Source organism: Siphateles boraxobius, unplaced genomic scaffold (assembly GCF_051911475.1).
Source record: "Siphateles boraxobius isolate OS27281-9 unplaced genomic scaffold, OSU_SipBor_1 31, whole genome shotgun sequence".
NCBI lineage: Eukaryota > Metazoa > Chordata > Actinopteri > Cypriniformes > Leuciscidae > Siphateles > Siphateles boraxobius.
In genome coordinates this window covers 618,705-634,393 of record NW_027508931.1, presented here as the reverse complement: position 1 = coordinate 634,393, position 15,689 = coordinate 618,705, and the positions used below count along the sequence as shown (strand labels likewise).

General features: G+C 40.4%; 1 protein-coding gene across 6 annotated transcripts in view; it reads left to right on the top strand.

Annotated features, from left to right (window-relative positions):
- bcar1 (BCAR1 scaffold protein, Cas family member) overlaps window positions 1-15,689 on the top strand; it is a 106,626-nt gene that overhangs the window by 54,298 nt on the left and 36,639 nt on the right. For all 6 annotated transcript variants that reach the window (XM_077248805.1, XM_077248807.1, XM_077248804.1 and 3 more), the window contains one exon: window positions 11,889-12,590. In XM_077248805.1, the coding sequence (XP_077104920.1) occupies window positions 11,889-12,590 (702 nt within the window). The remainder of the gene's footprint in view (window positions 1-11,888; window positions 12,591-15,689) is intronic.

Here is a 15,689-nt window from a genome sequence, read left to right as displayed (position 1 = left end):
AAAAAGAGAAGGAGAGAAGAACAGCATGAAGCGACTGGCCGAAGCATCCGTTCCTTGCCATTGTTTGAAAGCACTGGCACTCGTTCAGCTTGTAAGGGTTTGGAATGACACAGTGCTTTGGTATTTGAATGTGAGAGTTGGGCTGTACTGTACTGAGGAATCTGGGATTCACCCCCTGCACAGGCTGGGATTTTCCAATGACTATAGAAATTGACCTTGAAATGGTTATGGTCAATTATTAGTGCAATAAATATCAGAATGTGAAGTGAAAACAGATGATAACTGGGTTTTTAAGAAGTCTGAGGAGCATGAATTTTATTATTTTAATCGGTTGAAGAGTCAGTATTTATTGGTTTCTCCTGAGGTGGTCCGTGATGAAGGTGGGGAGTTACGTGCTCTTGTGAGTGGGCTGTTGGCTTATTGAGATCACTCTTGAATTGAGGTAACCAGGCTGAATCAGTTGCTAAGTTAAGAATGTTGAGTCATGTTGTCATGATCTTTAAATAAAAGAAAGACCCCTTCTTCAGAAGACAGCTGAGTAACCTGAGTCCATCTCCCCCTGTATTGCCTCGCTGACTCAACCCTGACTCACCCTCCGGCTCTTGGGTTTGAGCGGGAGGAATTCCCCACCACTGGCCTGAACCCCACACCCTCTCCTGAGGGTCTGACGGACAGGACCTGCTCCTCCTCATCCTCATTATCCACATAATCATACACACATGAATGTCAGCATCTGTGTAGAAGTAACACTGATCTGACCAAATTCAACCCCTTTGGTAGCATCACGCATGTGATTTAGAAGTATTGTGGTCCAAAGTAATTCAAGCACTACAGGAAAACATTTACAGACATTTAACTAAGGTGGGATCAGAACAAAACAGGTTTCCTGGTTTGACCTTTAATCAATACCAGAACGAAGAAGTGCTTTGATTCCTAAATTTTGAGGCATGACATTTGGCTATATTCATGTTATATCCTGTGTTACCAACCGAATATTAGCATAAGAGTTGCTCTTAGGTTAGTTTATGGTTTCCAGTTGCACTTCATTAACTATCTGGGCCAGTTTGTTTGACACAGAATAAACCATCTTAAAAAAAGAATGTCAGCATTTTAGATCAAATATGATGAATTTTATGCCTAAAACAGTCATATAATCTCTTCAAAGGAACATCGATGTTTCTCCTAAATGTCTTTTGAAATAACTGAGACAGCTGCTATCATACAGTATAAAGCTATACAATTTGCATAACAAAGCTTAATAATTTGGTCAAGGAAGAGTTTGATGAGAAATATTCAGTATATATTACAGCAGGCATTCTTAACCCTGGTCCTGGAGGGCCACTGTCCTGCAGAGTTTAGCTCCAACCCTAATCAAACACACCTGAACCAGCTAATTAAGCTCTTTAGGATTACTAGAAAGCTAAAGGCAGGTGAGTTTGGAATGTGGAAAGTGGCCCTCGAGGACCAGGGTTGAGAACCCCTGTATTAGAGTATGTTGAAATATCTGACTTCTTATAAATCTGAGCACAGTTTTGATCTTTTCTGGGTTCTTTTAGAACTTCAATAATGTGATCTTCCTTCTGAAAATGATCCACTTAAACCAGTTGCTTTGTTTTTCTTAGATGGTTTAAGCTAGTATTAGCTGGTTTAAGCTGGTCTTCCAGTCTGGCCAAGCTGGTGTTTAGCTGAGAAAGTTCCTAAAATCAGGCAACAGACCATCCTGACCAGTCCCCGGGACAATCTAAGACCAGCAAACTAGCTCAGACTGGTTTAATATGTTTTTTTTTTCTCCAGCAGGTTTTAAACTAATTTCTGTCTTAGAGAAGCAGTTGAGACATTTAAGATAACTTATTTGTGATTCTTCTTGCTTTACCCCTGACGTCATCTCTTTGAACATGGGCAGCAGATGTTGTTTAGCTGCTAGAGTTTAAAGTGAATATGATTCTGTGTTTCTCCCCTGAGCATGAGACATTACCTACAATAGCTTATTTCAAAGACTGAGAACTCTTCAAAGAGACAACAAAGAGACAAGAGTTTCCAATACAATTGTGAGATGATAATCATTTTACCAATAGCTTCGCACTGTGTGTAGTCATACACATTCCATGTCAGAGCTCCTCTTCCTGTCTTTGTATCTCAGGCCTCCAAGAGTTTATGGCCTTGTCACTGTTATTGAACTTATGAAATGTCTGTTTGAGGTCGCAGTGACGTTCTGTGCTGGAAAGGAATAATCGTGTTCTATTGAAGCCTGTCATTTTTGGATTTATTGTTTGGCGTAGGCACTGATTCTGGGCATGTTTGTGCAGTGATGAAGGTCCTTTCGCTCAGGGTGAAGAAAGTGTTTATAGCACATGCTGTAGTCCTTATGAGAATTCCCTTTGTCCTTGTTACACTCACGTTTATCTCTTTTTGACCGTCCCAGCTCTGTAAATCACGGCTTAAAGATCAGCACATCGGCATTGTGTTGCCGTGGAAAAACATTGGTAGTAAACCAACACTCAGTCGTAGCCTGTAGCTACAAGAAGCTGTTTTTTTTAAAGAGGGTGTTGCAACCTCACCCTGCCAGAAAAGGAGGGGCAGAGGAGGTGTCTTTGTTTTTTTTCCAGTCAACATGAGTGAAATGGATGGTGAATGTTAAGTTCATATAGGCATGTAGTTGTGTTTCTGGGATGAGCTGTGTTTTTCTTAGGATTTAGATACGATGGTGTGATTTTTGCCTGGCTGTGAATCACAGAGTATGTCTGTAGTGGGAGATGCACCATTCGACAGTGGTGTCTGCATGTGTGTCTCAGTGTTAACTACTGAGGACATGAAATGAAAAAGGTAAAAAATATGGAAGTGTGACTGTGTGTTGTGAGGTGGGCAGAAGGTATGGAATGTGGGCTAATATCTGTGTTAAGTTGAAGCTGTGGAATGTTTCAGGAAAGGATGGGTCTAGTCTTGCATTGAGAGTGTTACAAACACATTGACAGAGCTATCTAAGGGTGTGTTCACGCTTCGGTTCGGTTCGCTTGGTCTGGACCAAAAATAAAATATGGATATGTTCACAACCTGATTGGACGGCTTTTATTACGTATATTTAATGGTATAGCATACATGGTATTTTGACCTGCTGAGAACTCGTGGAGTCAAAATAGTGGCAGGAATCACTACTTCTCACTCAAACAAAGATCTGTGACAAGATGCGGTTCTGATGCCTATACCAAACTGTGATGGGCAACATCGCGACTACGACGAAAAAAAAACATGTATGCTTGAGCTTTCTGTCCTTTTTAGGCTTGCATCTTGTGATATCATGTCTGGTTTTTGGTTGGTTTACATGTCTTTGGTCAGTGTTGCGTTCATATATCATTCGAACAGCACTAGAGTTTGTTTGGAAGCGGACCGAGACCCATCTTTTCAGCGGTCTTAGTCCACTTGTTTAGTGTGCACCAGGGTTTGGTTTGGATGGCAGCGTTCACACTTATTCAAATGAACCGCACTAACCGAGCAATCAGAATTTTTATCAAACCACTAAAGACTGGACACTGACACTGAAGACTGGATTAATGATGCTGAAAATTTGCCATTACGGGAATAAATGGCATTTTAAAATATATTAAAATTGTATATTTTAAATTGTAATCATATTTCACAATATTTTTTTTTCTTACTGTATTTTTAATCAAATAAATGTAGCATTGATCAGCATAAGAGATGTAACAAAACATCAACAACACAATTGAAAGCACACACTTTATATAATAGAGTATTCCAAAAATGCTTGGACATATAAATCCACATTTCTCCAATTTTATGTAGTGAACTGCGACTATATCATCTGTTATTGTCCTTTTTTTCCCGCTTAGGTTGTACATACACTCAAACTAAAGATTAATTATGTGCCTCCCAGCCTTTGCTCTTTTCCTCTGCAGGCCTGTTGTTAATCCTCAAGTCTGGTCTTGTCTGTTGTAAATTCACCTATATAGTGAAAATAGAGCAGGCCACTGGCCCACTGTTTGTCTCTGCCATCAACCTTCTGTTATTGTTTTCTCTTCTGTTGAGATATCCCTTCCTGCAAATAGAGCAGGATTGTGCCCCACTTACATTATATACTTCCAGCATGATTTAATCTTTTAGAAGAGACATTCATCCAGTTCATATACATCAGAAAAATCTGTTTAAGAGAAACAGACACATGATATAATCTTAAAGGGATAGTTCATCTCAAAATGAAAATTCTGGGGTCATTTACTCAACAGTTTCTGTGGACAGATATTGAGATTTTTAATACCAAAATCATACATTTTTGTAACAGCATAAGGGTTAATAGATAATGGCAAAATTACTAGTTGGTCTATTTCTTTGTGACTTTCTTTCCATGTGTGTGTCTGTGTGTCATACATGACTGACACAGCTGATAGCGGCAAACGTCCAAACACGCGTCTGGCTGTCTGAGTCACATCTCTGAATCTCAGCTCTGATGACTATCGCTACTGTCTGATACAGCGTCTGCTCCTTGTGTATATGTCTGAAAATGCGTCTACAACAGCTTACCATTCTAAACTTCACCCGCCTTATAATTACTTCATCCAACCTGCTACTTATGCTACCAGTAAGCCCCTCAAAATAACAACCAGACCGCAAAATAACACCCAAGACTGAGACGCTATATAGATGGGAAAATTTACTGAGTTGTGTATATGTTCTGGCTACTCAGTTCAGATAAAATGTCTAGCTTTTGTTCTTGTTTGGTCAGGCTCAGGTGTCTTATGCGAACGAAGTGACATAGACGGCCTTGTTTTGTCTGCAGCGCCCATCTGTTTTTAAACCAATGAAAACTTTTGATGAGGTAGGGAACGTTTTCTCCCAGAGCTCAGACGGTGGATGTGTGATGAGAATAGACCTGAGACAGATGAGACTCTATCTTCAATTTGGTGCAAACGAAAACCATGCCATGAGGGACAGAAGTACAACCTGTTCAATACGTCAGACTGTACATGAATGTCGATCAGTAAAATGAGGGAAGATTTTTAGTGTTTCAGTTGAACATTAAACGCTCTGGTGCACAGCTTATCTTTCGTTTATGATCGGGCTGCCTGCACTGATATTAAAATTCTGGCTGTTCATTTTTGTTTTAATGTGATATTTATGTATTTTTTATATATTTGATTATTGTCATATTGTGGCCGATAACTTATAATGTCTGATATAACATTTTTATACTACTTTGTAATAAATAAATAAATAAATAAAAAATATTAACTAAAATTAATCATTTTTCAATGATTAATTCATTTTTCAAATTAAGCATCACAACATTATGATGTTCAGTATAAAAATATATATATATTAATTTTGAGATTTGGTAAAGATTACATTTAACAGTGTTATTATATTAAAATATTAAATTACATTAACATTAAAGATTAACTTTATGTGAGTGTGGACATGCACAATAAAGGATCCAATAGCCTATTGCTATGTTATTTACATTTAAAAAAATGTAAAACAGCTGACAATCCAGCGTTATTCTAGTATTATGTAAATACTTTTGTAGTATATTTTGAATTAGCTTTTATTTTCATGTTTAGGTTTCATGTTAATTTTAGTTTAAGTTTTACTAATTTTGTACTTTTGTCATTTTTTAAATATATACCTGTATTTTTAATATAATTCTAAATAACTTACTTAAAAGAATAGTACTTCAGATTCAGCTTATTCATTCCAGTAGCAGTTAGTTGCAAAACAGCCTATTTTTTTTAAGTTTTTCATCTAATATGTATATTTTAATTTATTTTAACTTTATTTCAATGACCAAAAATTATTTTTTACTAGTTTTAGTTAACAATAACAACACTGTGACAACCGTTATGGATATATTGTATATTTCCTAGTTAACAACAGCTCATGTTCATGAGCACCTTAAAGCTAATGACCTCACACATACACTCACAATAACAAACAAAAAACACACCTGCCCCCACCTTTTTAACTTTACTAGTGTTTGTCCCATGGGGTCATGCAGAGGCACTAGACAAAAGACCTCCTCAACACACACAACAATACAAACACACACACTCATTGACCTGTCTGTACAGAGCGCGCTCCAGCAGCTGCCACATTACCTCCTGTTCAGTGGCTCTGTCTGAATGAAGCGCTCAGCCCCTTCCTTCCTTCCTTCCCTCTCTCACAGATCCACATCCCTCATTCCTCTCCCCTCCATCATGTGGAATTCTCTTTCATTCAAAATATTTCTTTCTCAGTCATTTTTATCCTCATTATTAAAGGAATAGTTCTCCCAAAAATGTAATTTCTATTATCATTTACTCACCTTCATGTCAGTTTAAGTATTGCAAAAGCACCATAAAAAAAGTCACGTGGACCATTTGTAGGATACTTTTATGGTGCTTTTTAGTAATTTGACTCCCCCAGTTCTCATATACTTTCATTATATTGAAAAGAGTGACTAGGATATTCTTCAAAAATTCACTTTTAAAGAGTGAACAATCACTTTAACATGTGGCCTGAAAAACGCTCTCGCAGTAATGACCCTTTTAAATGCAAATGGATGAACGTTTCGTCCTTTGGATGATGAGTTCCCTTTTATTCTCCATTCTCTTCCTACATCTCTTTCATCCATTCTCTCGGTCTTTCTCCAGAGATAATAAAGTTTAGCATCAGTCTCTTTCTGCTCTAGCCACAGGGAAAGTGTTTGACCTGGACATTTCCATAGTTATGATTGCCAGTGAGAAATGAAGCGAATCTCTCGTCATCCACTCGTCTTACATAAGCCTCTTTTCCTGAAACAATACTTAAATGTTAGCCGGTAACTAGCTTACAGTAGCGTGACAGTAACTCAGCTATTGTCAAAACGAAGCTTATCCAGTAAAAGACAACTTTTTCAAAAAAGCTGCACTGAAGTGTATTTTTTGTATTATAAATACATTGTATTTATATTTACAATGTACACACAGATTTATAGTTGAACAAACTGCTCTCTCCTAAAATGTCTCTTTCTTAGGAACCACTGAGAAGTCTAATTGTTCTAGTGAATTGGTATGTTTGTAAATGATTAAATGATTAATGTGTTGGGGGTAATGGATTGCAAGTGACGTGAGTTACATAATCAGATTACTTTTTTCAAGTAACTAATAAAGTTACGCATTACTTTTAAATGTACAACTAAATATCAGATTTACTTCTTCAAATAAGTAACGCGAGTTACAGTACTTTGTTTTCCCATTCATTGACTGAACTTTCTTTTTCTGCATCCTATTCTTTTGTGATCCAGAATGGCAGTACAGCTAACAGATAGTTTGAGCTGCGCCCTCTACTGTACAGGCGTGAATTTGCATTTCTTTATTCAGGCTTATTCATTTCACTTTTGGTATGAAAGGGCCTTTACATTTGCCAAAAAATGTTTGTTATTAAAAAACAAACAAACAAAAAAGCACAGCCCAGGTGAGAAAAAGTAACACAAAAGTAGCGTAACACATTATTTTCCATAAAAAGTAACTTAAAATTAGTTACCTTTTTTAGGAAGTATTGTAACGCATTACTTTCAAAAAGTAATTTGTAACACTGTTCATCACTATGTTCTTGACTTGGTTATATAAATTAGAGTGTTTCTAGTCTTAACAGTAGATTTATTTTAAATGTTCTGATTAAATTAAATGATAAAACTAAATTATATCTAATTATATATATTTACATACTATACTCTGGGTATTTGTAGATATTTAAGAAGCCATCACTAGTTTAAGTTACTAAAGTGCTAATTGCTAATACAAAGACAACATTGGACAACATAGAGAGTTCAATTCAGTAATCATTGACTCTTATGAGCAGGTTCTTTGAATGAATCAGTCAGAAAGACTCATGAAGTTTGTGCACTTTTTTTCTTCAAAAGTTTAGTTTGACTTTAGCTTAACTGCATTTAGAGATGAATGGCTCCAAGTATTTTCAAAGTGGGTTCCAATTACGGCTTGATAAATGACGATGTACACCAGAAAACACCCTTGAGGAACCAACTAATTTTCTGTTGTTGTTTAATGCACAGTGCTTTAACGTTTTACTTTATAATTGATGGAGATGGAAGGTGTGATTTATCCTGGGCTGTGAAGACGCTAATAGATCCATTGATCAATAGTCAAATATCCACATCCCTGTTATTTTCCTTCATTTATACTCCTGCTGTTGCTTTAATGCTCATGTGCTTGTGTTCTCCTGTGTGCATTTTCAACAAATGAGAAAACATTCACTGTCACAGAGTCATCGACTTGCCCTTACATATAAACCCCTGTGAATCACTCTCTAAACGACCAATGTCATGATCTAATTGCCCCCCTCCATTAATGTTCCAGGCAAGGACATCTTCTAGGTGCCACCCACTGCAGGAGGCCCGTGTCCTGGGCAGGACGTGTTCCAGTTGCCACCCTCTCTGAACCAGACACAGGACATTTACCAGATTCCGTCATCAATAGAGAGCGAGAGAGAAACAGGGAATTTTGGAGAAATGGGAGAGGAACAGAAAGAGACAGACAGAGAAGCTTGGCATAATTTCTATAATGGAGGCAAAGTTCAACAGCTCATGATGTCATCAGTCCTCTAGAGTCTTTTTGCTTGGCAGGAAAATATTCTTGTGAAAAAAGAGAGGCGAATAGCCCAGAAAGCATACAGCACTCCTTTTCTACTGCAATTTGCTTCTGCTTTTTAAAGGCAGAGCAGGCAAGTGAGATAAGACGGGAGAAGAAAGACAGAGACATTACGTCAAGAAAATTAATTTTATTTTATCCAATTGCTGCAAAAACAACGTCAATCACGTAATTAATTTATTCTTTATTGTCAGCCCAATCAGGAAGGATGTAACTCTATCCCATTTGTGAAGCAGGAACTGCATCAAGCTTCAGCATTTTTGTTAGTGCATATTCATTTTATTTTATTTTTTATCTATGGGGCATATGGATAGTTTAGTTGACATACTTCACAAATGAATGAATTACCTTATTTTCTTTGGACTTTATGGATGCAAGGCAAATGACAAGATTATTCATACCTAATTGATATATTTGTGACTAAATGGTTTTATTATTAATGTGGTAAATTGTGACATTGCTTGTCAACCTGCAAACAACTAAACTCTGCTTTGCGTTGTGCCTATCGACACCCTGCATTGTTCTTTGCTGAATTTACATATATTTCCTGTTAAAACAGGACGCTTGGTCATTTTAGGCTTTAGTTAGCTGGGTATTATGGGGATTGTCATACTTGTTTTAGAGTGTATTTGATTGTATTTGAGTGAAAAAATATGCATAGTGCAGCATAAGTCATCCATATATTATAATAGATTTTATTAACATACTGTAATATATTTTTGCTATTGTATTAGAAGAGAAAACATTCTCATACTGCTCAGCCCTGGTCAGAATGTCTCATTCCTTTGCAAAGGCTCCCAGAGAATGGCTTAAACTGCCTGAATGGGGAAAAAAAGTCCATGGAGTTAAAGAGCTCTCTCAGCTGGTCTGAGTGCTTCTCATTATTTTGGCATTGTGTGTATGAATGAATAGAGGAGGCTGTGGAGGTATGCATGCATGCATTTGTGCATGTACGTTCACGCATTCCTTCGTCTATGTGTGCATCAGTGCTCTGTGTGTCTATGCGTGTGCTAGCACTACATGGTGACATCTCAACCAGCTGCTCGCAGGCAGTAAAGCCTCTCGGGCGCTATTGTGTCCAGCCTCGGTGTCCTCCGGCTTTAAGGGAGACACTACAGGGACTGTATCTCACCCGGGCAGCACAGGCAGGGCATTCATCTGTCAGATATGCCCTCCGTGAGCCTCTCCTTTCTCTCCTCCAGCCCCGAGCACAGGGACACCATTCATCAGGGCACTGCCACTCTCCATACAGACCTTTAAAACACACAGGGAGGGATTCTCGTGGAATGAATTGTGCTCACTGATATCGTCGTTTCTTTGCTGTCTGCGTTGTTTTGGCACAGAACGGCGCAAACGAGACCAAACATTTTGCACTTAGCGCAATTTGTATCGCACATTTCTAGATATTGTGGGCAGTGAGGAGTTTCTGTGTGTGTACAGAGGTGCATAATTAGCGTTATACCACAGGGATCCGAAAGGAAGATTTTGGCTGCATCCCGTTTCACATCACCTACTATCCTAGATATTATGTTAAAAACAAAGTGCTCAGATAATGTACTATTTCCGCAGAGTTTTCAAAATGTATGAATCAGGTTTTCTGTTGTACCGATGGCATACTCTCTGACTACATTCTCAAAAATACACATTAACAGGGAAGACCATAAAAGTTTGAGGTGGTAAGGTTTTTTAGGGTTTTGCTGAATCAAAGTATTAATTACTGAGTAATTAATTAATTACTAACCCCAAACTATTGAACAGTAGTTTATGTCCTTTAATCTGCAACATAAGTATGCAAATTGAGAATCAGGCTGTGTGAATTGTCCAGTAAGTAATGGAGAGAAGGAAAGAAAGATGCTTACCTCCTAATAAGTTCCTACTCATGAGTCTGAAAGTCAGAATTATGATGTGAAGTGATTTTTCCCGAAAAAAACATTCAGCATTTTCTTATTTCTTTCTCTCTTTAAAACTTCCATGACAAAGAACGAAAACTTTTAAACACTAGTACAAGATGAAGACCACACATTGTGCACTAGACCAGAAATGATACTTCGCTTGGGAATTTGATCTTTTTCATGCCGCCACAGACAATTATGCTGTACAAACCACCTCGTATACCAGCTAATTGAGTTGAATTTTCGAACAAGCTTGATTGATATTGCATCAATATACCAGTACCTGCAAGGTCAACATAACTACACAATGACAACTCCGCAACACATACTAAATTGCTTCCTCCATGATCCATGAATTGATGTCTCCAGTCCGAAGTGAGTTTCCCACTGATAATCACAACTTTGTGATGGCGTTCATGCGGAGCTCATCTCGTAAATACGATCATTCCTACATGACTCGAAGGCAGCATGTGTCCTGACAGGGGAGGTCTGTTAGTAATCAAGCACCTGCTGGCTATCTGCTGCACTGCATCAATCACCTGTTAGCTTGAGCTCAAAACTCTCGCAAAACACAGTGAACTCACGGTTGGAGAGCTGAAGATGGGGGTATGTGGGGGACATGGAGCGCACTGTGTTGGAAATTAGCCATTCTTTCCTGTTCTACTGCACAATGCCCCTCTGCTGAATCACTCAATAAGAGAGGGGAGAGTTACAGCAGAATAGTGGAGTGTCTTGATTGAAGCTAAACTCCCCTCTTTCTTTTTTTCATTGAACAGTTCTAGAGGGTTTCTGCAGTAACAATGACTGATCACAATCAGCCAATCAAGCACTGTGAATTTGTTGAGAGGACAGTAATAGAGTGCTATTGGTTGACTGTGGCTTTATTAAGATGGGTGATACACATGTCTATTGGCACAGTGCCAGGCTTAAGTGGGTTTTTGCCAGAGAAGGGGGGGGGGTTACTGGTTCAGTGGGCCGAACTGCAAATATTTGTTTAACTGTCAAAGACCAGCCGCACTTGTGGGTGGCTTTGTAAAAGAGAGGACAGATGGAGTCCATGTTGTGTAAATGTGCCGGGAAGGGGTTTGAAGCAAAGAGACAAAATGTAAAAAGCAATGTAGCATTACTCTAAAGTCACGAGCCTTGTTTACACCTGGTAAGATCTTGGGTGATCTGATCATAAGTGGTGACTACAAACATCATTTATGTTAGTGTTTTTTACTGCATGTTAAAGCAGAATGTTAAAATGAATCAGCATGAATTTAGTGCTGTCCACTTTTGATCACATTGCCAAGAATGGATCCAGGTGTAATGCGTGATCATTTGTGAATATAAACCCTTTCTCTCTCCTCTCTTGCAGAATGTGTTGGCAAAGGCCCTGTACGACAATGTGGCGGAGTCTCCGGACGAGTTGTCCTTTCGGAAGGGCGACATCATGACCGTCCTGGAGCGGGACACACAAGGCCTGGACGGCTGGTGGCTCTGTTCGCTGCACGGCCGTCAGGGCATTGTTCCTGGCAACCGGTTGAAGATTCTTGTGGGCATGTATGATAAACAGCAACAGCAGCAGTTACAGCAGTTGTCGAGCCAACCCAGCCCAACCCAGAGCCTTCTGAACCTGCCTCAGAGTGCCTACAACAAGCTTCCCCCCTCATCCCAGTACACAGCCATGCACCCCGCGTTCACCTCCTCCAGCTCCGCCAACTCGACCAACCCAGACGGAGTCTACATGCTCCCCCCCAGCCACGGCCTGCCCGCCTCCTCCAACCTCTACCAGGTGCCCACCGGCCCCCAACCTCCACAGCCCCAACCTAAAGCCCCCGCCCTGGCACAAAAGCAAAGCCAGGCACAGTACCCTCCCACCCCGCAGGATGTCTACCAGGTGCCCCACTCCATTAATGTTCCAGACCAGGACATCTACCAGGTGCCACCCACTGCAGGAGGGCCATGTCCTGGGCAGGATGTGTACCAGGTGCCACCCTCTATGAACCAGACACAGGACATTTACCAGATTCCACCATCAATAGAGAGGAGCTGGGACTCTCCCAAACCCATGGGAAAGGTAGGAAAATATTGTCTTGTATTCACATATATGTAACACATTTTCAGACATTTACTTTCATTACAAACAGAAAACTTGAAGAATTTTAATTTAATTTAATTTATTTATTTATCGAAAAAATTGGTTTTGTGGAAATATGATTTTACCCCATAAACTATTCATAATAACTTAAAAACGTATTCCATGTCCAATTATGAACGATTCATTGGGTCATATTATAAAAACATATAATACATAACTTTCTCCACTATTGTTTCACTCTATAATACATATTTTGTAAGTAAAATAGGGACAGCATTTAATGTTGACCATGTTTATTTTATTTTTTATTTTATTCATAACTCATTGAGATTAAAAATCTCTTTTCCAAGATCATCCTGGCCAAGACAGGCAGCAGCACATTTAACACATTTATACACAAGGACATGTGATGAGAGATAACCTGGAAAACATACAGAAAGACTACCTAAAGAAATATAGACAGAGGGGTGTTTGAGGGAGGAGAGTGTGGAAGACAGTCATAAATAATGCAGTTTTTAATGCCAGTGACTGTGGGCAGTACAGAGTGAGTAAGCACTTTTTTTCAAGTGGTAACTACAGGTTGAAGCTGTGGATAGTGACGGTCCCTTGAGAGAGTGTTGAAGGCCACTCTTAGGGCACTGAGCCATATGCCACAGCTGCCGCAGTGGCAGGGGAAATGAAGTGTAAAGATGGAAGGTTGAAGTGAGGAGAGGTTCAGCTGCAGACTTGCTCGCTGTTAGCCACCTGTCAAATCTGCTCTACCTAATGCCATAAAGATAGAGAAATGACTCAGTGTTACTGGTTCTGGTCACTGTGACATGGTTAGTTAGATATTTAAAACTATAGCATGCTAATGAGGTGCTATGCTGTTATGTTAATGACTGCATCATCTCTTACATCTTGATTATATATAAACTGAATGTGTTCAGGCAGTGACAGTAACATTCTCATTGTGTGGAAAGTTTCCATTGCAATAAGTACCTTGATATAGTAAGGTATCAGTTCTGGAAAATCATAGACATTAAAATGTATAATTTACAGGCCTGGAAAATTCTTGAAAATTAATTAGATATACTATATTGTCCAGGGTTTCCCAAAGTGGGATTTGTTAGAGAACTGCAGAGGTTTTTTGAGTTGATGACAATTATCTTAATAATTAATTTAAATTTAACTCATTAAATAAATCATTTAAAATAAAAATATTTATATTTTGAAATGTTTTATTTGTTTATATTTATATAAACCCCTATCTCTGAGCCCCTAGAGGCCTCCCCAGACACTTCCCACTGCCGCTTGTTTTACTCCCTGACCGAGGGGACCCTCGGCACGGACGCACAAGCACACAGCTGATTGCGGGGCCTCTGCAAATATGCGTTTCCCCCCGTCAGCCTTCTCGCACAGATTTTGTGCAAGATCAGGGAGGATGAGGAGCAGGTCCTTTTGGTTGCGGCTCACTGGCCCAGCCAGACTTCGTTATCCAAACTGGTGCTCCTCGTGACAGTCCCTCCCTGGCCAATCCCTCTGAGGAAGGACCTCCTTTCTCAGAGACGGGGCATGCTCTGGCACCCGCGTCACGATCTGTGGAACCTGCAGGTGTGGGAAGGTTTCGCTACCCTACCACCTCAGGTGGTGGCGACCATCACTTCAGCTAGAGCCTTATCCACGAGACACACCTGCGCTCTGAAGTGGAACCTCTTCATCACCTGGTGTTCTTCTCACCAAGAAGATCCCAGAAAATGCTTGATCGGGTCTGTGCTCTCCTTCCTCCTAAAAGGGTTGGAACGAAGATTGTCTCCTTCCACCCTTAAGGTTTATGTGGCTGCAATCTCTGCACACCACAACCTTGTGGAGTGGTTGCTTTGGCCTCCCATCAAGAGGGTAGGGGACCTGCAGGAATTTCGGTTGACGAAGCGAGCCTGGAATTCGGGCCGGCTAACTCTCACGTGATCTTGAGACCTCAGGCTGGATATGTGCCCAAGGTTCTCACCACTCCTTTAAGGGATCAGATGGTGAACCTGCAAGCGCTGCCCCTGGAGGAGGCAGACCCAGCCTTGGCAGTGTTGGCACTGCTCTGTCCAGTACACGCCCTTCGCGCTAACGTAGGCAGAATGCAGTGTTTCAGGACCTCAGACCAGCTCTTTGTCTCTTATGGAGGGTAGCAGAAGGGAAAGGCTCTCTCCAAACAGAGGTTGTCTCAACGGATAGTGGACGCTATTGTCTTGGCTTACCAGGTTCAAGGCCTGCCATGCCCCCTAGGGGTGAAGGCACACTCCACCAGGAGTGTGGCTTCCTCCTGGGCTCTAGCGCATGGCGCCTCGCTAACAGACATCTGTAGAGCTGCAGGCTGGGTGACACCTAAAACATTTGCGGGATTCTACAATCTCCGAGTGGAGCCAGTGCCCTCCCGTGTACTCGCGTCCAGTAGCCAGTAAGTAGGACCTGCTCGGTGTCATCGCTTGCTTCGCCATTCCACTCCACGGACTGGATATGTGCGTTATTTACTCAGGTGAGCTTTCTGTCGCCTTTCTTCGCCTTTGTCGCCATTGGCTTTTGTCTTGCTTAGTTGGGGACATATAATTTTATATTTAACAATATTATTACAACATTATTTTCCTGTTATCTCTGTAAAGCTGCTTTGAAACAATCTGTATTGTAAAAAGCGCTATATAAATAAAGGTGACTTGATTTGTAGCCCTGGGCTCCTTCAGCACTGTTGATGTCGACACCTGAGTGCATGAGGCTGAGGCTGCCTTCATGTCAGGCTAGGTGCCTCCGTGTGCATGGTTCCCCCGTTGGGCAACCCCCATATGTGTATTTCCGTGGTAAGTCTCTTTGAGCATGTGTCTTTTCCATTGGCAAGTCCACCTTGCCACCCCTGGGGTTGAAACTTCCACCCTGCGGACTGGATACCTCAGTGTGTTCCATATGCTTTTCGTTCGCGGGTCATATGTGTATTCTGTAAGATCTCCATATGGGCTGGAATTGTGTTGAATATTTCCACAGGGATATATGCTTCCCAGTGTACCTCGGCATTCCTGCGTGAACCCTAGCCCTTCATCAGTGCTAGTCTCACGGCAG